General features: G+C 46.5%; 6 protein-coding genes across 6 annotated transcripts; 3 read left to right on the top strand and 3 right to left on the bottom strand.

Moving 5' to 3' along the window:
• Positions 1 to 1,675: 1,675 nt before the first annotated feature.
• BGW36DRAFT_356345 (glycoside hydrolase superfamily) lies at positions 1,676 to 4,342 on the top strand (the record flags this gene model as incomplete). Its single annotated transcript, XM_046213761.1, has 3 exons — positions 1,676 to 1,732; positions 1,785 to 2,226; positions 2,271 to 4,342. The coding sequence occupies 3 exons, from the start codon at positions 1,676 to 1,678 to the stop codon at positions 4,340 to 4,342; spliced, it is 2,571 nt and encodes an 856-aa protein (XP_046075591.1).
• A 1,150-nt stretch (positions 4,343 to 5,492) lies between these two features.
• On the top strand, positions 5,493 to 6,469 carry BGW36DRAFT_372401 (uncharacterized protein; the record flags this gene model as incomplete). Its single annotated transcript, XM_046215472.1, has 3 exons — positions 5,493 to 5,795; positions 5,856 to 6,097; positions 6,179 to 6,469. Coding segments are annotated over 3 exons (639 nt in total), but the record flags the coding sequence as incomplete, so codon positions are not given.
• Positions 6,470 to 7,051: 582 nt separating this feature from the next.
• Positions 7,052 to 7,834, top strand: BGW36DRAFT_424496 (WW domain protein; the record flags this gene model as incomplete). The annotated part of the gene is made up of 3 exons (XM_046219974.1): positions 7,052 to 7,466; positions 7,524 to 7,609; positions 7,667 to 7,834. 3 exons carry the CDS (start codon positions 7,052 to 7,054, stop codon positions 7,832 to 7,834), a joined length of 669 nt encoding a protein of 222 aa, XP_046075589.1.
• Positions 7,835 to 9,431: 1,597 nt separating this feature from the next.
• BGW36DRAFT_424495 (uncharacterized protein) lies at positions 9,432 to 9,982 on the bottom strand (the record flags this gene model as incomplete). Its single annotated transcript, XM_046219973.1, has 2 exons — positions 9,432 to 9,715; positions 9,781 to 9,982. 2 exons carry the CDS (start codon positions 9,980 to 9,982, stop codon positions 9,432 to 9,434), a joined length of 486 nt encoding a protein of 161 aa, XP_046075588.1.
• A 2,396-nt stretch (positions 9,983 to 12,378) lies between these two features.
• On the bottom strand, positions 12,379 to 13,584 carry BGW36DRAFT_445808 (glyoxalase family protein; the record flags this gene model as incomplete). The annotated part of the gene is made up of 2 exons (XM_046221690.1): positions 12,983 to 13,584; positions 12,379 to 12,899 (listed from the first exon to the last, which is right to left on the bottom strand). Exons 1-2 carry the CDS (start codon positions 13,437 to 13,439, stop codon positions 12,379 to 12,381), a joined length of 978 nt encoding a protein of 325 aa, XP_046075587.1. The 5' UTR covers positions 13,440 to 13,584.
• Positions 13,585 to 15,618: 2,034 nt separating this feature from the next.
• BGW36DRAFT_394911 (major facilitator superfamily domain-containing protein) lies at positions 15,619 to 17,446 on the bottom strand (the record flags this gene model as incomplete). Its single annotated transcript, XM_046217974.1, has 7 exons — positions 15,619 to 15,738; positions 15,794 to 16,176; positions 16,227 to 16,343; positions 16,393 to 16,722; positions 16,771 to 16,876; positions 16,930 to 17,118; positions 17,171 to 17,446. The coding sequence occupies 7 exons, from the start codon at positions 17,444 to 17,446 to the stop codon at positions 15,619 to 15,621; spliced, it is 1,521 nt and encodes a 506-aa protein (XP_046075586.1).
• Positions 17,447 to 18,034: the final 588 nt, after the last annotated feature.

The following is an 18,034-nucleotide window of genomic DNA, read 5'->3' as shown; positions in this document are numbered from 1 at the left end:
TAAAAATAGCCAAATCGGAGTTTCCCCTGACTTCAAGGCCGATTCTTGTGCTTGCTCATTTTTGTTGCTTGGGCTGAGGCTGAACTACTATGGAGGAATAGTGCTCATTTAGTTGGGCCTCGGAGGCAAGCGGACTGACTCAATTTGCCTTGTTGGCAACCCCACCATAACAGGCACTGAACTTTGAAAGGCCGTTTGGCGCCGAACTAAAAAGCGCGGCGAATCACGGCCGCACGCTTAGCTGGAACAATTCGCATGCCGCGCTGCTAGTCAGAGACAGAATATGAAATACTTGGCGGTAGTGGCTACTAGCCCCTCCCTAACACTATGATTGTAGCGAATGTAAGCCACTGGTGTGGGCAACTCGTCGCTCAAGGCTTGCGCGAAGTCCACTCAAATAATTAGTTTGGTGGTGATTATGTTTTGTGGCAGTCAGTTGACCCGATGCAGACTAGGTGATATCAGTGGAAGCTATCGATAAGGTGTGCGCTGAACGGTAGGAAATAATAAGAAATAATAAGAATACGAACGATGCAGGAACAGGAAGGAAAATCGGCGATCCTGCTGCTTAGCCGACGCGGAACATCGCCGGACCATGAGGCTCTGTCCGATTCTGGTGAGTTGCCTCTTGGCTCCTTGGTGGTGACTAGGCATACCTGAATCATTGAAAATTCACTCTCTAGTTTCTACCGGACTCCCCATGTAGCTTAGTAGATGTGCTGGGCAGCCTATACCAGGCACGCTTCGTGGGTGGGCGTTGGGTGCTAGTCATGGCTCGCTTGCAGGGTTGTAACAGTCCGTAATAGCGTGTATCAATTCCCCCTTCCGATTGGCCAATCTACACTGGCGGAGCGGTCCAGATGCGCGATAAGCTGTTGCCCCGCTTTGCTGCGCCAGTATCAATACAGTAAAATACGCATTGATACAGCAAATCATCCATAATATTATGCATTGTCAAGGGTCGAGGCGTGATGCGGGTGATGTGATGCGGCTTTTCTCTCATTTCCCTCTTTCTCGCACCTGGCTGACTATGGCTCGCTACTGGTCCCTGGCTACACCGTGCAGCACAGGAAGGAGCACATGCACATCTTTATCAAATTTCAACCCGGCTACACACGACTCCACCTATCCAACATGTGGGAAGCGGAGCTGGTGGTAGTGGTACCATGGATCCTGCGCTGGGCAGTGGAATAGTGTCTGTTCGGAGAGATGCATACGGAAATTAAACAACCAACGCCATCTGACCACTGTCTGTCATGGCCGGAAGCTCGGTATTGTGAACGGCTCTGTGCCACTCCACACCCACGAGGCAGTTGTGTGGTGCAAGTCTCTTTGCGGCTGCAGTAGTTATGCCACCGTCGTATCCTTGGCCGGCAATAACAAGGCCGTGGCCTACTGTCCCACCCATGGCATCTGTAGTCGGCATCGGCGGGGACCCCTATCGTCCCTGGTGCCTGCATTTTACGTAGTGTAGTCCTCATTTAAGCTGTAATGTCTTCTGCTGTGCAGTGGTGCTGTCTTTCTTTCCTCTACTCATTCACTTGACAGTATCATCTGGCAGGTATTTGCCTGCGTCCTCTCTTTGGCTGCGTCTACATTCGTTTTACAGCGCGCCTACATTTTAAAAACCACGTTCATTTAATATTACACTCGTTCGTACTGTTTGCTATTAAGAATGACTGTCGGCTCCGCCTGTGTGGCTTCGGCCCTGAGCGAGGTCGCCACCTACTACGTATATTTTCTCTTTCTTCTTTCGCAACATTGTCGAACTGACCGATTCCTAGGGCCAAGGAGCATACCAACCTCGTCTAAGCACCTTTTGCTCTGAGACCTCGCTGGATATTATTAATGTTGGCTTTGTTAATGTATTCCCCGATGTGGGATTGGGCGGATGGCCCCAAACAAACTTTGGAAATCAATGTGATGGGAGTGTTTATGTGAATGACGGCACGGATACTGGCCTGCTTTTCAATTGCCACCAGATTATGGAAGACATTCCCTTGTGCCAGGCCGCCGGAAAGAAAGTTTTCTTGTCATTGGGTGGCAGTTATCCCGGATGGGGCCAGGTCATCGCGAGTGAACCTTCGGCAGTTGCTTTTGCTGACTGGATCTGGGGTGCTTTTGGTCCGGTCGACTCGAAATGGACCGCTTTAGACCTTCCCCGTCCTTTTGGTGATGTAGTTTTTGATGGTTTCGACTTTGATATTGAATGGGGCAATGGATTTGGTATGCATATTCCCCTGTTTACGATATTCTGCTGACTGTGATAGGTTATGGATACATGGCAAGTCAGCTGCGTCAGAATTTTGACACCTATCAGGACAACAATCCAGGCTCCAAGGACTTTTACCTTTCTGCTGCTCCTCAGTGTTATGTTCCAGGCAACCTTTTGACTTCTGCCATTAGCTACGCTGCTTTTGATTACATCTGGATTCAATTTTATAACAACCCATCTTGCTCAGCCAATGTCTACGCGAATGGTGGTGTAGGATTCAATTTCGATGAATGGGTTTCTATCGTCAAAAGCGGCGCCAGCTCCAATGCTAAGATTTTTGTTGGTCTGCCTGCGGAAGAGTCAGAGGCTAATCCTGGTTATTACATTGGCTCCAGTAGCATTAAGCCTCTCGTCCATGAGTACATGAACAAGTACCCCAAGAACTTTGGTGGAATCATGCTGTGGGAAGCTACTGGGTCATTGAACAACACAGACTCTAAGGGACATGTGTTTTCTGACAGTGTGAAGAGTATACTGGTGGATGCTGCGGATACCTTGTGTCCTCCACCACCTCCTCCTACTACTACCTCAACAACTGTGTCTTCTACTACTTCAACGTCCACTTCAACTACTAGCAGCTCATCAACCACCACCACCACGACTACTACGACGACGACTTCTACTTCGACAACTTCTACGTCGACTTCTACGTCGACTTCTACTTCGGCAAGTTCTACGTCCACTTCTGTCGTGACTCCTACGCCAACGCCAACGCCGACACCCAGTACTACTGCTTCGTCAACAACATCCCAGTCGTCAACCACGAGTACTTCGGTTACCACCCCAACAGTCAAGCCCACTTCCACGCCGACACCGTCATCTCACCCTGTGCAAACCCCGTCCGCAAGCGCTTCGACTTCAGCCGTTTCTTCAGCGTCCTCGTCCAGCGCTGTTATCCCAACTACTCGGTCTTCTACACCTGCTGTCCCCTCGTCAAGTGCTGTCGTCCCAACTACTCGGCCTTGCACTTCGACGCACTCTTCAGTTGCCTCGTCTAGTGCTGTCATCCCGACAACTCGACCTTCTACACCCGTTGGCTCGTCCAGTGCCGTCGTCCCAACTACTCGACCTTGCACAACGACCCCATCTTCAGTAGCCTCATCCACTGCCGTTATCCCGACTTCATCAAGCGCTGTAGTCCCGCCCGTTTCGGGCACGTCAAAACCAACTACAACGCCATGCTCTACTGGAACTCAGTCTACAAGTACCACCTCCATTTCCGGGACTCAGTCCTCTGGTTCGTCCGGGCCCACCACGGCGCCTACAACCACCGGCACTCAATCCACGTCGGCACCGACCCAGTCACAAGGTTCTTCGACCACATCCTTGACAAGCGCACACACCACCGGCTCCTCAGGCCCAGGATCTGGCACCACCACTGGTTCAATTACATCTGCGCCTTCAGGGATCACTACCACTGTCTCTGCTACCAGAACTGAATCCTCGTCGTCGACCACCACGGTTGTGACCACCACCTTCATCTATATTTGCCCCACTGGATTGGCTACGAGCACCATCACCTATACTGAGACTTACTGCCCGTGCACTGCCACCGGGCGTCCTTCGACTGAGCTCCCCACCGGTTGGAGTACTACCGTCACTGTCTGCACTGTCTGCGGGCCAAAGCCTACCACTGTGACGTTGACTGTTCCACCGGCGGTTAGTGCAACGGCGACAACTGTTCCGGGTGGCTCTGGCTCTGGCTCTGGTTCTGGTTCTGGCTCTGGTTCTGGTTCTGGCTCTGGTTCTGGTTCTGGCTCTGGTTCTGGTTCTGGCTCTGGCTCTGGTTCTGGCTCAGGCTCTGGTTCTGGCTCAGGCTCAGGCTCCGGATCAGGCTCAGGTCAATCCCAGCCTGGTAGCGGCATCTACACGACAGTCCCCGGCGTCGCCCACCCCAGCGGCCGACTCCCATCGTCCACCCTCGCCGTATCTGTCACGTACACTCCTCCCGTGCCGAGCGCCACCAAGACCGGAGTCAACCCAGTCTACACCGGCGCAGCGGGTCGCATTGAGCTGACCTCCTTCGGAATATTTGCTTCTCTAGCCTGTCTCCTAGCTCTCCTATAGAAGCAAAACAAACCGTGATGATGCGCAGTGGGTCCGAGGTTATGGACATTAGACGATATGCATGCCCAGTAACACGTTTACTCTAGTATTTAAAATTTCCTGTTAATTTTCGCTTCTTCTTCTTCTTCTAGGTCAATTTTCTGGCAGGTTTTGTGTACACTATTACATATGTAATTAGGGTAATTCTATCGCTCCTTGATACATGCTCGAATTAACCAAGAAAGCTCCGAGTGTACATACTGTTCAATATTGGCTTTAGAATTTATTACGGGCTGCATTTAATTCGCATTTGCACTGTTCTTCTATACACCACTGGTGATCTATTCGATGCTGTTTCGCAACCTACGCTCCTGATTATTGCCCTAATAGATCTTAGGGCTATGTGCAGTAAACCCTATGTATCGAGGTCATAAACCACCCAACATACTTTCACAATTCCTTATCAATATATTTACCATTCGATTTGTTAGCAATAAATTTATCTCCTCCGACTAAATAAATATTAAATAGCACCTGGGTTTAAATCACGAACTTCGGCGTCGTATCTGCACAAGCCCTGTCAGCCCTGTCAACAATTGCCGTTTTAGGCCAAGGCAGATCCGGGCGGCTCGTTTAGGCGCCAAGAGGGTTTGGGCGGTGTTTGGTTTGCGGCGGCTGTGCGGGTGACTCGATGAGGATGATTGGATAGATCACGAGGCTGTTTGTTTAGTTTAAATCAATAAAATGAATGAATTAATATGTGTGGAGAGTAAGGTCAGGTCAGGTCGGGGCGCAGGAAGTTACCTATTAATTATACCGTTCTGTAGGACTGATGGAGTTGCCTTGGCGATTATTCTATCTATAACGCTTTATCAGGTCATTGAATAGGTAGACTTTGGTGGGGTTTGCCATGTCATTGTGAAAGGATGCCCATTCTAGCGGCCCTCCCCGATCCGCCTTGCGGCGACAAAGAGCTTTGATGTGGTATATAACAAGTTTCGGTTGATATCTGTTTGTTTTCTCACTCTGCTTTTTCTGCACACGACCTGGTGAGCGATTGATATCTATCATTTCATCGGACACCCGGGGTTTTCTGCTCCATACATATATCCTCCAAGTCGAGGCAGGAGATGTATCCTCATAATCAGAATAAACCTGAGGATATGCAGAATCCCCCCCAGCGTATACACCGCTCCAACCGAGACCGCTGTCCCCAAACAACATTTTCGGTTCTGACAACAATGATTTACTGTTACGCTCTCTACAGACTCCCAAACGCAAGTACACATGGCCAAGTACGAATCATGACTTCACCAGCGAAGACTACGGCGTAGTACTGCATTTCCTAGCTGGCCTGATCATCGTCTGTGTTGGGGCTCCGAGTTTTGAGCTGTACAAGCATCCCCTCGACGAGCTGCCTGGTGGTGGGATACTGCAGTATGGACTCGCGGGCTCGATTATTGGGTTTATCATGGTATGTTTATCCCCATTTTATAGTGTAAATGTTACGGCATGCTGATGTGATGTTTTATAGGCTGTCCTCTCGCTCTCGATGCTTGGCCTCGGCCATCCTAGATCGAAATGCGGGTTTTTCTTCAGGGCCATTCAAATGATGCTATACTCGCTGGCCGGCGCGCTACTGGGCTACGGGACGTATGTGACGCGGGACAACGAGGCGTGTGCTGCTGGCGCAGCGCAGTCGGAGTGCTACTCTATCCGTAAGACTGCGGGTTGGCGATGCGGGATTGTGATAGTAGCGATGTGCGGGGTTATTGTGTCAGTATTCCCCAATTTTTCTATACTACCGACATTTTGCCTTTGGCTTTTTAATGTGTGGGTTTGGCTGATGGTGAGCAGGTTGCAGGAAGTTGTCGTGCGGGCGCTGTGGGCTGTGGCCGTGATTAGAGCTGGCAGGATAGGGAGACAGCGGGAGGCCGATTTAGGAGTTTAGGGGAATGTACGATAAGAAATTAATACGGACTGGCGTTTGCTTTGCTTATCGATAAGAACAGTCTGGGATAATTAATATAGCCTTCAGTAATTTCACTATCTAGTGTCTAATTACTGTCGATATTGTCGCATGCACCGCCACGGGCGGTGTCGCTGGCTGTGCACCGGTCGTGGCTGCTAAGGTCATGTACACAGCCACACTTTAATGATTTTCGCATTAATTGTAGCAATTAATCCATTACTTAGTGTTACTAGTACTAACTGTTATTCGTGCATGCAACGTCGCTACAGAGTACGAATGGCATACTATTGGCCCGCTATTGCCAACGGATCGTCCCGCGCGTGGTGAAACGGTGAACCTGAATAACCACCTCAGAAATGATATTATAATTAATACCCGAAGATCGCTCTTTGTTTCTCTTTCACGGCTGCCTGCCAGCTCCTCCCTGAGGTGACACAACCCGCTGACTCCTGACTATCACGACTATCGCTGCGCGATTTTTATGCGTTGTCTAGGGATCATTGGTGGACACGGCGTCTCGGCCTCTGACAGCATGCAGCGGGCCAATGCCGTTAGGTGTTAGCTACATATGTACTGGAGACTGTTACAATCCTTCAAACATGGCGGGGTTGCCCCGCCGATTATCTTCTAATAAGATTAAAACTATTCATTGTAAGCTTAGCTCTTATGTTGAATGTATAAATTGCTCGAGTCGCTACTTCGCGTTCTCCCTGTTAGCATCTCCCCTCAACCCAATTTTATTTTCTTGTTCTACCACCATGGAATTCGTCCAAAAAGCCATGGAGACGTTTAGCTCCGGCGGTGGCGGCAGCGGCCGGCAGACGGAATTCGTTGAGGAGCGCACCACTGAGTACTACTCCGGCCCTGCACAGTCGGCGGCTGCAGACGGTGGCCCTCCTCTCCCTCGTCCATGGGTCGCTCGCTGGGCTGAGCAAGACCGACGCTGGTACTACCTCAACGAGGAGACGGGCCAGACGTTGTGGGAGCGACCCGGCGCTGGATATCAGGGCGGATATGAAGGCCAGCGCGGTTATGCTGGTGGAACAGAGTATTACCAAGAGGAACGGTATCAGGAAGCGCCGAAAAAGGACCACAGTCTTGCGTATGGTGCCGCGGGTGCTGCAGCGGGACTGGTTGGGGGCGCGCTTTTGATGCATGAAGGGGAAAAGATTCGTATGTCTTTTTTTTGTCCGATGTGAACATTGAATGGGTGAGTGCTGATGCGAGTAGATGATGAATGGGATGGTGAGAAGGAGCGTGTCGAGGAGCGTGTTGAGGATTTTCCGGAGAATGCAGCTGCGTGGACAGGTGAAAAGGTATTTAGTGCAGCGTCAGTTGAGAGGACGAGGTAGCTGACGAGAGGTTACGGTCAGGTCGGTGAAGCAGAGTACGGCGTGAATCGATTCGAGCAGGGTGTTGAAAATTTCCCTGAAAATGCGGCCGAATGGGTCGGCGACAAAGTCGGTGGTGTTGAGCGGTTTGGGGACGAGGTTGATTATGCATATGATGAGGGGAGGGCTGAAGGGCGAGCCGGATGGTGATGCTCGGATTTGGATTACTATATCGATAGTCACTATCACAAGCGGATCTCTTTGCCAATCTCATATTCAATTATAGACTCCTCACTAGAGCCCATACTTCCATAAGAGCTTCAACCAGCATCCATCTGTTCTCTTCTTACTAATTTGTCTAACAGGACCTGCTTTCTGATTATCTAGGTACCGTATAAGTTCTCCATAGTCTCGGACTATTCAGCCTGCAAGACAAAAACATTCTCTTCTTCAGTCATACAGATAAACTTGAGAGCAAATCCCTCATCAACAAACGTCTTTTTCACAACCTCCTCATCGTTCTCTGCCTAAGTTCATAAGTTGCGTCCTTGGCATATGTTTCACAAGTCTACTCCGACGACAACATACTTTTCTATATACTCGTTACCTAGATCGCCCATACAAGGTCCGAAGCTTTTCCAAACGAGGAGCTAGAGTCTTTCGATTTCGAAAAACTAACCTCAATATTGGCATCTAGTAGACCAGCCACAGAGTTTTCATGCCGTCAGCAGACATGGACTACGACATACCACAGTTTCCGCTGTCTATCCCGGTGAGGCACTATTCCTAGCCTCCGATTTCGGTATCATTTACTGCAAGATAAGGAAGAAGTCAGCAATTGTAGTACCATGACATTCAGATATTTGTCGCGGCAGGCAACGAAGCAAATGTCGGATTCATCAAATTCCCTCCCAATGTTGACTCGACCACCTGCATGTTCATGTTCATGTTCGCCACGGACGCCAACGACAAGGCGGCTACGAGCTCAATATGCCCGTCCCACGAACAGGAGGGTTTTCTATAATTTTGCCAGCTTTGGCGAAGACGCAGTTTCTCGACCGGACTCAGAACCGCATCGGGAATGTCAATAAAAATGTATATCTGAGCAGCGGCCGCCGGTCTCTTGCTCGGTTTCCTCCGGTGAGTTGAAGGTGATGCGCACATAGACAGATCAGATGATTGTGCTCTCGGCTTCCCATCTGCTTGCAATGTGTTTGATTGGTCCTGATCAGCAGCGTCGAATGCATCGTCATCGAGGAATCCGATTTATATTCCAACCCAATTGCTGTCATGCGCTCCCCATGTATTGATCAAGTTTATAGCCATGGCAATAGCGGTGGTGGTGGTGAGATTAACAAGATCCCTAGATTTGGAAATAGTGGAGGTGACTGACAAGGGCGTTGGAATGATGGCAACAGCGATGGATACGAGGGTTTGCACTGCACGTGACGAAGTCCCTCGGACAAACTTAGATCAGCGACCTTGGGTTAAAGCGTCTAGATCTAACCTTAACATTGTGGAAACCGAAATATATACCCGCCATTCTATAAGGGAACTAATAGTGCTATAGTATTGAAAACGCGGAATGACATGATATCAGATATTCATGAATAACAGACTTCATGTGACATGAGATTTTGAATCCGAAAAGTGTCTAGGAGATGAAAATTAAAAAAAAAGAAAGAGAAACCCCGAAATAGAAAGGCCAATATACGAGATAACACCCTTTAACGGACGGTGTTATCCCTAACGCGGTAATATATTTGTAAAGGGGAGCGAGCGGTAACGACATGTCCCCTGTTCCATCTCAATGGCTTGCGGAGTACAACCACCATGTGTCGACATCGAAAGATAGGTTGAAGCCCTCAACCGGTGAATCGTTGTAACAAGAGCTTTGACTAGAGGGTTGATGCATACCATCCACCCCAAAATATCTTGTGGTCAGATCTGCCTGCTCCCAGCGGGCACTTGTCATGGATGACGATGGGACTTCCGACGACGGGGCTTCAGACGTCGGCGTACTCGATCTCTCTGCCGACGATGTTGCTCCTATACAGACCCCAGGAATGGGGAACAACGCACGTTTTTTTGCTGTAATCAGAATTTGATGATCAGTCACTCCGTCAATAATGTATCACGGTGAGGCTCAGACGCACCTTCAAAATAGTTCTCACATAGGGCATCGTCAAGCTGCCCGGCATGGCGTGCTCTTATATGGGCCTTGAAGTCATTCTTTTTGTCAAAGCGAAAAGACTTTGAGCAAGTATGATTAGGGCAATTTATTTTCGGAATCTGATGGCGTAGGAGGTCGTAATGGCGCGCAAACTGGCGCCCACAATCGATACAGGTTACTGGCATGCTTGCAGAGTTTATAGGGCTTGTAGGTTGCTGATACCTTGACGGATGCAAAGTATTTGAGAGCGTCTCTCAAGTGCAGTTTGACTTTGGTTCAAAATACCAAGGAACGTGGACGAGACGCCCGGGACTGGAGTATGCTCGAAAGAATATTCAGTCATCGTAGGTATCAATCTCCTACTCTTCGGGGGAATTGAATTATTTATTTATAATTGGTATTTTCAATAGAAGGGAAGTTGCGACACATCTGAAGAGGGAAGAGTGCGATTGAACGACGCCGCGATGCATACGGGTCGGGGTGCTAACTCCTTTTGGGGTAGCGATTTCGCGATGTGGCGGACATTATTGGTCAAGCGACTCCAGCAAGCTTAATGGGAACTCACACATGGAAAAGGGAAAAGCATAGGGAAGAGGCCATTGGGCAGCGGCCATTGGGCAGCCCCTTCACCCTTTGATTGGCCTACTCTCTCTAGCGTGTTGCTAGTGCCGATCACGGCCTCCTTTGCGCTTATCCCCTCCACCGGCCGGGTGCGCGCCGTGCCCGAGTCGACTCTGTGCAAAGCGCGTATTGGCGGGAAACAGTGGATGGAGAAAGGCTAGAATCTTGCCTAATACTTACAACCATTATCTCCTCGATCAGCACCAGTCACTCCGGTTGTCCCAGGAGCGGTTTATCCCGTTGACATCGAGATATGGCCAACCAATGTTGTTGCCCTGCCTGGTGAGCGGTTAGTCTTTGAGGTTTCGTTGGGTGATATATAGGGGGCAGGTCTGTTTGAGCACAACTCTGATGTCGACCGATCGGAGGCAAAGCTTCATGGCACCAATTCAATCGAGTTTAATCTAGGTTTGAGGACTGGATACTTATTCCTGTGATTTAACTAAATTATGATAAGATTAAAATAAGGTTAATATCTTTATAAATATCTTTTATTAATAATACATTTTTTATTTCCTATTTTAATATAATGAACTAATTGTGAGGCCTGGCAGCAGCGAGGCGCTGCAGCGCATGGCGCGCAGGCACGTGCTGCAGGCTCACAGGGGCTTATAAGCGTGCAAACCCTGGAATTGGGCAATGGCCCAATTACCTCAGTATTACTTTTTGGCATTTAGAGGTTGGCGGTGTCAAGGAGCCTTACACTAATGATTACTTTGAGATTAGAAATTAATAAATGTTATATAGATAAATAAAAAATATATTTTATTAAAATAATATATAATTAAAGTTGATTTATAAAATTAAATGATTGATATAAAGTTTATAAATCCATTGAAAATATATGATCAACCAGAGGTCTAATATTCCTGAAAGAACTAGGAGAACTAGAAGAACTAGGAGAACTAGAAGAACTAGGAGAAATAGGAGAGCTAAGAAAGCTAGGAGCTTAAAGAATTATAATATAATCTAAAATAAACATTAGATTTAAAACTCCTATTCTAATTTATCTTATACTAGCGAGGGGCTGACCTGCTGGGTTTTGGCTCGGCTTCCAGCTAGTGTAAGAAAGACCTGCTTTTAGGATGTCGGGAATATACTTTGGAGCATTTGAGTGATTGATAATAGAATCCCATAGAACCTAAAAGAAATGCAAAAGTTATAAGATTTCCTTACTGCTGGTTACCGCTTTAGTTGTTGTAAAAGAGGTAGATTGGATATACCAAGGTATTTTCAAGTGCGGTGATAGTGCTTCAAAGCTTAGGTTACAGAAAATATCTAGCTAACCAAGTTGGTTGGCTAGCATTTGTGGCACCGACGTCAAAGTTCTCTGGAATGAATTCATGTACCACTCAATACCCAAAATTTCAAACGCAGTGCTAGCCCTTCTGCGTCCACTTCTGCATTCACCTCTCTGATATCAATCCCCCGATTTGTTTAACCTTTCTGTATTAAGAAGTCATTCTCGAATCCAGAGTTATGCTGATCTTTCGTATTGCTGCTCAATGTTTGAGGAATAATGTGACCAATCTCCAGATCGCCGATACCATACACCTAGATGAAGTTTTACATAATTATTTTTAATTATTTCTTCCCGTACAGTAGCTAAGTTGGCTGTTGATGATCTACAATTGCCCCGCCGGTAGTGACTTTCCACGGATTTGTACTTGCTTGGAAGACATTTGTAGGGCAGTGCAATCGATATAACATAATTTTAAATTTGGCTTTGGCTTGTTTCCAATCCTGTTCGACTTCTAGCATATTTAAGACTCCTGGCACACCGCTAGTGGTCTAGTTAATATTGAAAAACCAACGAGAGAACAAAAACTCATAAATGATATCAGCACGTCATACTTCATTTTCACTCAGGATTAAAAAACATAAAGAATCAAAATATACAATTTCTTATTTTGGCAGAGCCTCAGTCAATATTGAACTGGCGTATTGTTCCTTTTTACACTTATTCCCAAACTGGGACAGGGGGCCCCCAGATAGAAGCTGGCGTACCAACCGACCGAATAGTTGGTGCATCCTCGTTCACTACATCACCGTCGGCATAGTGTTCAATGACGAAACCGGTGGTGTCAACCCAATAGTCAAATAACTGCGAGCCCATGATATGCCTGCCCACTCCCCATCTCGCCTTATAACCCTTCTCACTCAGCCAGCGATGACCCATCATCTGAGTGTCTAGGTCATCGACCTCAAATGAAGAGTGATGAACGCTAGTTCCTTTGCCATTGCTATCATGGGATGCCAAGAGTAGGCAGTGGTGATCGACGTACTCGGCGCCAAGGTCTAAATGGTAAAATGACATCAGGTCCGTACCAGAGCCATCTCCCTTGCCAACGATATCTGTTGGCTTGAAGTTAAAATGACTAGTGTACCAAACGCAGGTCTCTACGTAGTTGTCTGTTATGTAGCCAAAGTGACCAAGTTTATGGATCATGGCGGGGCCTTCGTTCAATCGATTGAATATACCTTGCCACAAGCAATCATGGCGAAGCCATCAATAACCGCACTTCGAACTGACGCGTTCGAAACATGAGGGAGAAGTTACATACCTTTGCGTTTTTTTTCTATTGCTCCATTCGTATTTGGCAGGCCATCATGCACATTCGAAATCGCCTTTGTTGGTATTGGCCTATCCTCCTGGCCGTAGATTACTTCAATAATATATCCATTGGGGTCTGTCACAGAAGCCATCTTTCCACCACCCGGGCGACCGGTGACGTTTACTACTTCAGCCCCTGGGAGCTCGCATGCTTGTTGAAAGTCTTGCGCACTCTTTGCAATAAATCCCACCCCATGAAACTTCTTTCCTTGCCCTTCGGGCGCCTGCCGAGCTATGTAGCAAAAAGGATCTATGCCATAGCCCCTGTAGAAAATATCATTGTTGGGCGACGTCCATGAGAGCTCAAAACCAAAGTCCTTCGCAAATTGATCAAATCGGGAAATATCAGGGTGTTCATAGATAACATATGAGAGTCGCTTAAGGATGATTTTGTCCAAGATTGCCATGTTGAATCGAATCTGCGTCGTTTCGCTATAAGGCTTCGGATAATCAAGGATCTGCCTTCAAAGTTGATAACACCGGTTTTATATTCCTGCATAATAATAATATAACATAACTTCCGAAAGAGATTGGTCTGGGGAGACTTCACCCCAGTATTGCTCCAGAAGATATGCATTGTCGGGCCACGGAATAGACAAGTCGGATAGAGCTGGGGTAAAGCCGCGGAACCTCACTCTTGGGGCCCCGCGTTTCCACTTATTGGTAAGAGACCCCGTCCAGTCCGATGACTTTCATGAGTCGAGAATTGCGACGAAAATGCTCTTCGATCTCCACACCTAGATGGGGTATATAAATGCAGAATATCGCGGAACTGCCGGGATACCTTAGCCCTGTTCTACTAACCAACAAGCCATAGTCAGGCGGAATGTCATTATCTCGTTGTACTCTCTTTGAGGAATTGGAGCGCAGCGAGCATTGATTAACCAGACGCAGAATACCCAACACTTCCTGAGTAGTAGCATGCCACGCAGTATTATAAAAGGCTCATCAAGAACTAAGCGGCCGATAGCGTTTGCATCGTTTGTCATGAGTGAGGAGTTTGGGATTCTCGTTTGATAACAGGGTATGTTGATTTCTATTAAAAACCCTACCATGGTTATATTATACGGTCTTCTAGTCTATATTGAAATCTTACATGTTGCCAGCCTTTATTCCGATCTGCACAGTCCGTGACCTTCGTCTTAGTCCCCGTTTCGTCGAATTTTGTGATCTTCATCTCCGGTCAGTTTCAAATTCAAGAGGAGATCAGAGTTGTAATACATATTTCATTTCTACTGCTCCGGCCGTGGCTGGATCCACGCCTAGATACAATAATACACCGTACGCATTGGTTGGAACATTTATGGCGGCTCCAAGTTCGTTAGCAAAACGCGATTACTCAAAAACCTAAGAAATAAAATAAAATTAGCCTCAGAGCGCTGCACAGTGGCTTCGGTGTGGCCGCACATTGACTTCGTGTCCTTGCCGACGCAAAGCTATGGCTGCAGCGAGCCCTCCTAACCCACCACCGATAATGAGAACCTTCAAAGGCTTCGTCTCTTTTCCTTCGATTACCGCAATAATAAAAATGGTGCGGTTGGAATAGTGTACAAAAGGGTAACAGATGGACATACAGCCACGACTGACTCTTTATGAATTCGATTGGGCAGGGTTATTCATAATATTGAGACCCAGCCACGGCTGTACCATTCCCCATCTTTGCCGGACTCGGTTAGAAATACCGCGAATATTACAGAGGTTATTCCCCGCCAATATTTCGATATTCTGGCTTCTCTACGAGGCGACCAAAAATTCCCGTGGGGGCGGGGCGTACGGACTGTTTGCTAAATATTACAACCCAACCCAATTTGATCCGATGAATTAGAATCATAATTAGATATTTCTTATTCGATGGCCTCGATAAATTGGCTTTCTGTTGACTAACATGCTAAAAAATTATTGCTTTTACTTGAAAATCATGTTACATAAGCAGAGAAAATTTCTTGATAGATGAATAGGAGAAATACTATACCGATACTTCCCTATTCATCTTATCAGTGTGATTCAATGGATCTACATACCCAATTAGATTGTCCTAGAAGCTAGCCAAACTGGTCAAGCAATGACATGCTGAATGTAATATAACATGTTCGACCCCACTATATGGAATTAACTGACTCCAGCCTATCTGCAAATATTCTTCGTCTTGATTCATAGGGCTCATCTAGTTAGAATTAGTTATGAGAACTTTCGGAGCTTCTTATGCGTATACGCGTGATCCCTCACATAAGAAATGGAGAGATCCAATAATTTCTGATATGTTAGTATAGAGAATCTCTTTAAGAATTTGATAGATCTTGAAAGTCTAATCGACTTCAACATAAATTCTTAGAATCTTTAGAATATACAATCATTAATTGTTATATATAATCATGCCTCAGCTATCTTGATGTAGATTTTATATTTCCAATAGCCCTGTAGACTTCGCAGTCTCAGTAAGCATCTGTTCTGGCTAGTACACTCTTTTCTGGCAAGACAAAGACGTTTTATGTTTTCAGGTACCTCTTCATTCAAGTTTACGACTGATAATTACCAACAGTAGAGAGATATGGCTTCGCAAACCCTGTGTTCCAGTTTAAAAGTTCTTTACCAGCTTATAACTTTGAACCTGGAGGATGTGAAATGTCTGATCTTAGCCCCGAATAAGTATAGCGGAATTCCAAGTGCAGCAATAGCGATGAAGATTCCAGTGAGGGCACCATACATCTGTATATAATTAGTGTCTGTAATTAGCCATTTGCCTGAAAAATTTTAAACTTACCTTAGCGAACCCAGACGCAGACCACCAAGGGACAATCCCATATAAGAAGCCAAAGGCTACAATGTTCTTGAGCCCATTGACTAGAAGCAATGCCTCTGCCGCAATTGGATAATAAGAATCCATTACATAAGTCATGCCAATGCTGGCGATGCCTGTGAGTCCGGTATTTATCAGGCCGTAGCCAACATATATAACGGCCCAATGAGACGTCTGATCACAACCAAATCCGAACATGAGAAGACCAGATCCAGTGAGGACGGTAGGGATTATACAAAGGACAAGTCTTGATTCGGGAAGAAAATAGCCGTCGTTTTTGCGAGCATATCGAGCGGAGTATATGTCTGTAAGGTAACCTCCGCACACAGCGCCGACAAGATTGCCAACTTTTGATGCATTAGTTGGTCCTATCACAAAAGGCATAGGAATCACTGACTAATTGCAGGGATATTGATAAGGCCTTGGATGCCTGATGAGAATAGATACGGAGGCGCTTGTAATACAAATGGGTTAAGAGTGCCGGAGGCAATGACGCAGGCTAAACATATCGAGTCTGGAAATACTTTAGTGTATATATGGACAAGTGTAATCCATGTCCTTACAACTCAAGAATGCCCACATAACTGCCGGATAAGCGATGAGAGGGAAAGGCCTGACAAAAAGATTGATGAGATTGGTTCTGGGAACGCCGGAGAAGAGTCTCAGGCTTTGGAAGTAGGTCATTTTTGATGGTGAAGGAACTTCAGAGCAATGAGTTGGGATGCTCTTAATATCATGTTGTACTGTATTGACGGGATTTTTGGAATTGTTCTCATCGTTTTCTTGGCCAAAGTGGCGTTCGTATCTCGTCTCTGGAACTAGAAACAGCACACTGAGGAAATTTGAAGCGGTGAAAATAACCATCACCCAGTAGAACCAACGCCAGCCGATTTCTATAGTAGATTAATGGTTATACCAGCGGTGAAGTCGCAGCAACTCACTTTCATCGACGAACCCAGCAAGCAGGGGGCCAACAGAGTTGCCACAAGATAGAAATATGATATATATTCCAATCTGAAACCCTCTTTCATGAAGGAAAAACAAATCCTACAAATATGTATTAAAGTTAATGATCATCTGATATACAATTCAGTCCTCACATTGATAATTGCAGCACCTAGGGCTTCAGTTGAGGATCCGGCAAATCCAGCAATAAATCGCGAATTCAGTAGGCTATGGTAAGATGTTGAAGTAGCTCCCCAGATGTTGGTTATACATAGTAGGAGAGAAGAAACCACAAAAACTGGTCTCTTTCCAAAATATATTGCCATTGGGACCCAAAAGAAGTTCTTCAACCAAAAATATTAGCCTTTTAAAGAAATCAGGAATGAGAGAACTTACGCCTATTCCCAGCAAGAGGATGGGATAATTGAGAAGATGGCTTATTGAGTTGATGGACTGCTCGAACTCCAACGACATGACATAGAATGCTGGTGTTATGCCTCCGATACTGAAGTTGGTGAAGAATGCGAAGGAGCAAACGTTGATGAAGATAACTTGCTTCTTCCACTGGGCCCAGTTGAGAGGATCATTGGGATGTTTTGACGGCTGTGGTACGAGCACAATATCTGAACCGCCACGATGCAAGTGGTGAACTGTTGAATTGAGACCTTGCATTGTTAGATTAGTAATAGTTTTGCTACGCGTGGCAACGAATCACTTTACTTTCAACCAGTTGTACAGTTCCATTGCTGTTGTCAAGCTCTTGAAGCGTGTGGTACATTATTTCTGTACCTAAGCAGATTCAGGTGTTTGCCGGAGGATTACAGATTCAAAATGAGACGAAGGTTGTATTTTCACCCGACTGGGAAACCGCCCATAATTAATAATTATATACCGCGTTATTTTTCACGTCTAAAGCCTGAAAATCTTCCCTGGTTAATTAGGTTTTTACAACAGCGGTGCTCTGGGTGGCTCCGAGTAACTGGTATATGGGGAAATATGGGGAAATATGGGGCGTACGCGGCGGGGCGTGGGCATCAGCAAAATTATGTTAGTCGCCCTGCTTTCCGGTGGGGTGGTGCTGCGGAGAAGAAAACAAACTTTTGGGGTACTTATCATGTTTCTTAGGGCAATTAATCAGTATTGACAATTTGGTTGTGGGGAGGGGTGTAGCACCTGCTCTTTCGTTCTTCCATCCGGTCCAAACCATGTACGTCGTTAGTGGTTTTCCGGACCCTATATCCATTACTTCGTATTATTTTA

Source organism: Talaromyces proteolyticus (genome assembly GCF_021365285.1).
Source record: "Talaromyces proteolyticus strain PMI_201 chromosome Unknown BGW36scaffold_3, whole genome shotgun sequence".
NCBI lineage: Eukaryota > Fungi > Ascomycota > Eurotiomycetes > Eurotiales > Trichocomaceae > Talaromyces > Talaromyces proteolyticus.
This window is presented reverse-complemented; position numbering and strand designations above follow the sequence as displayed.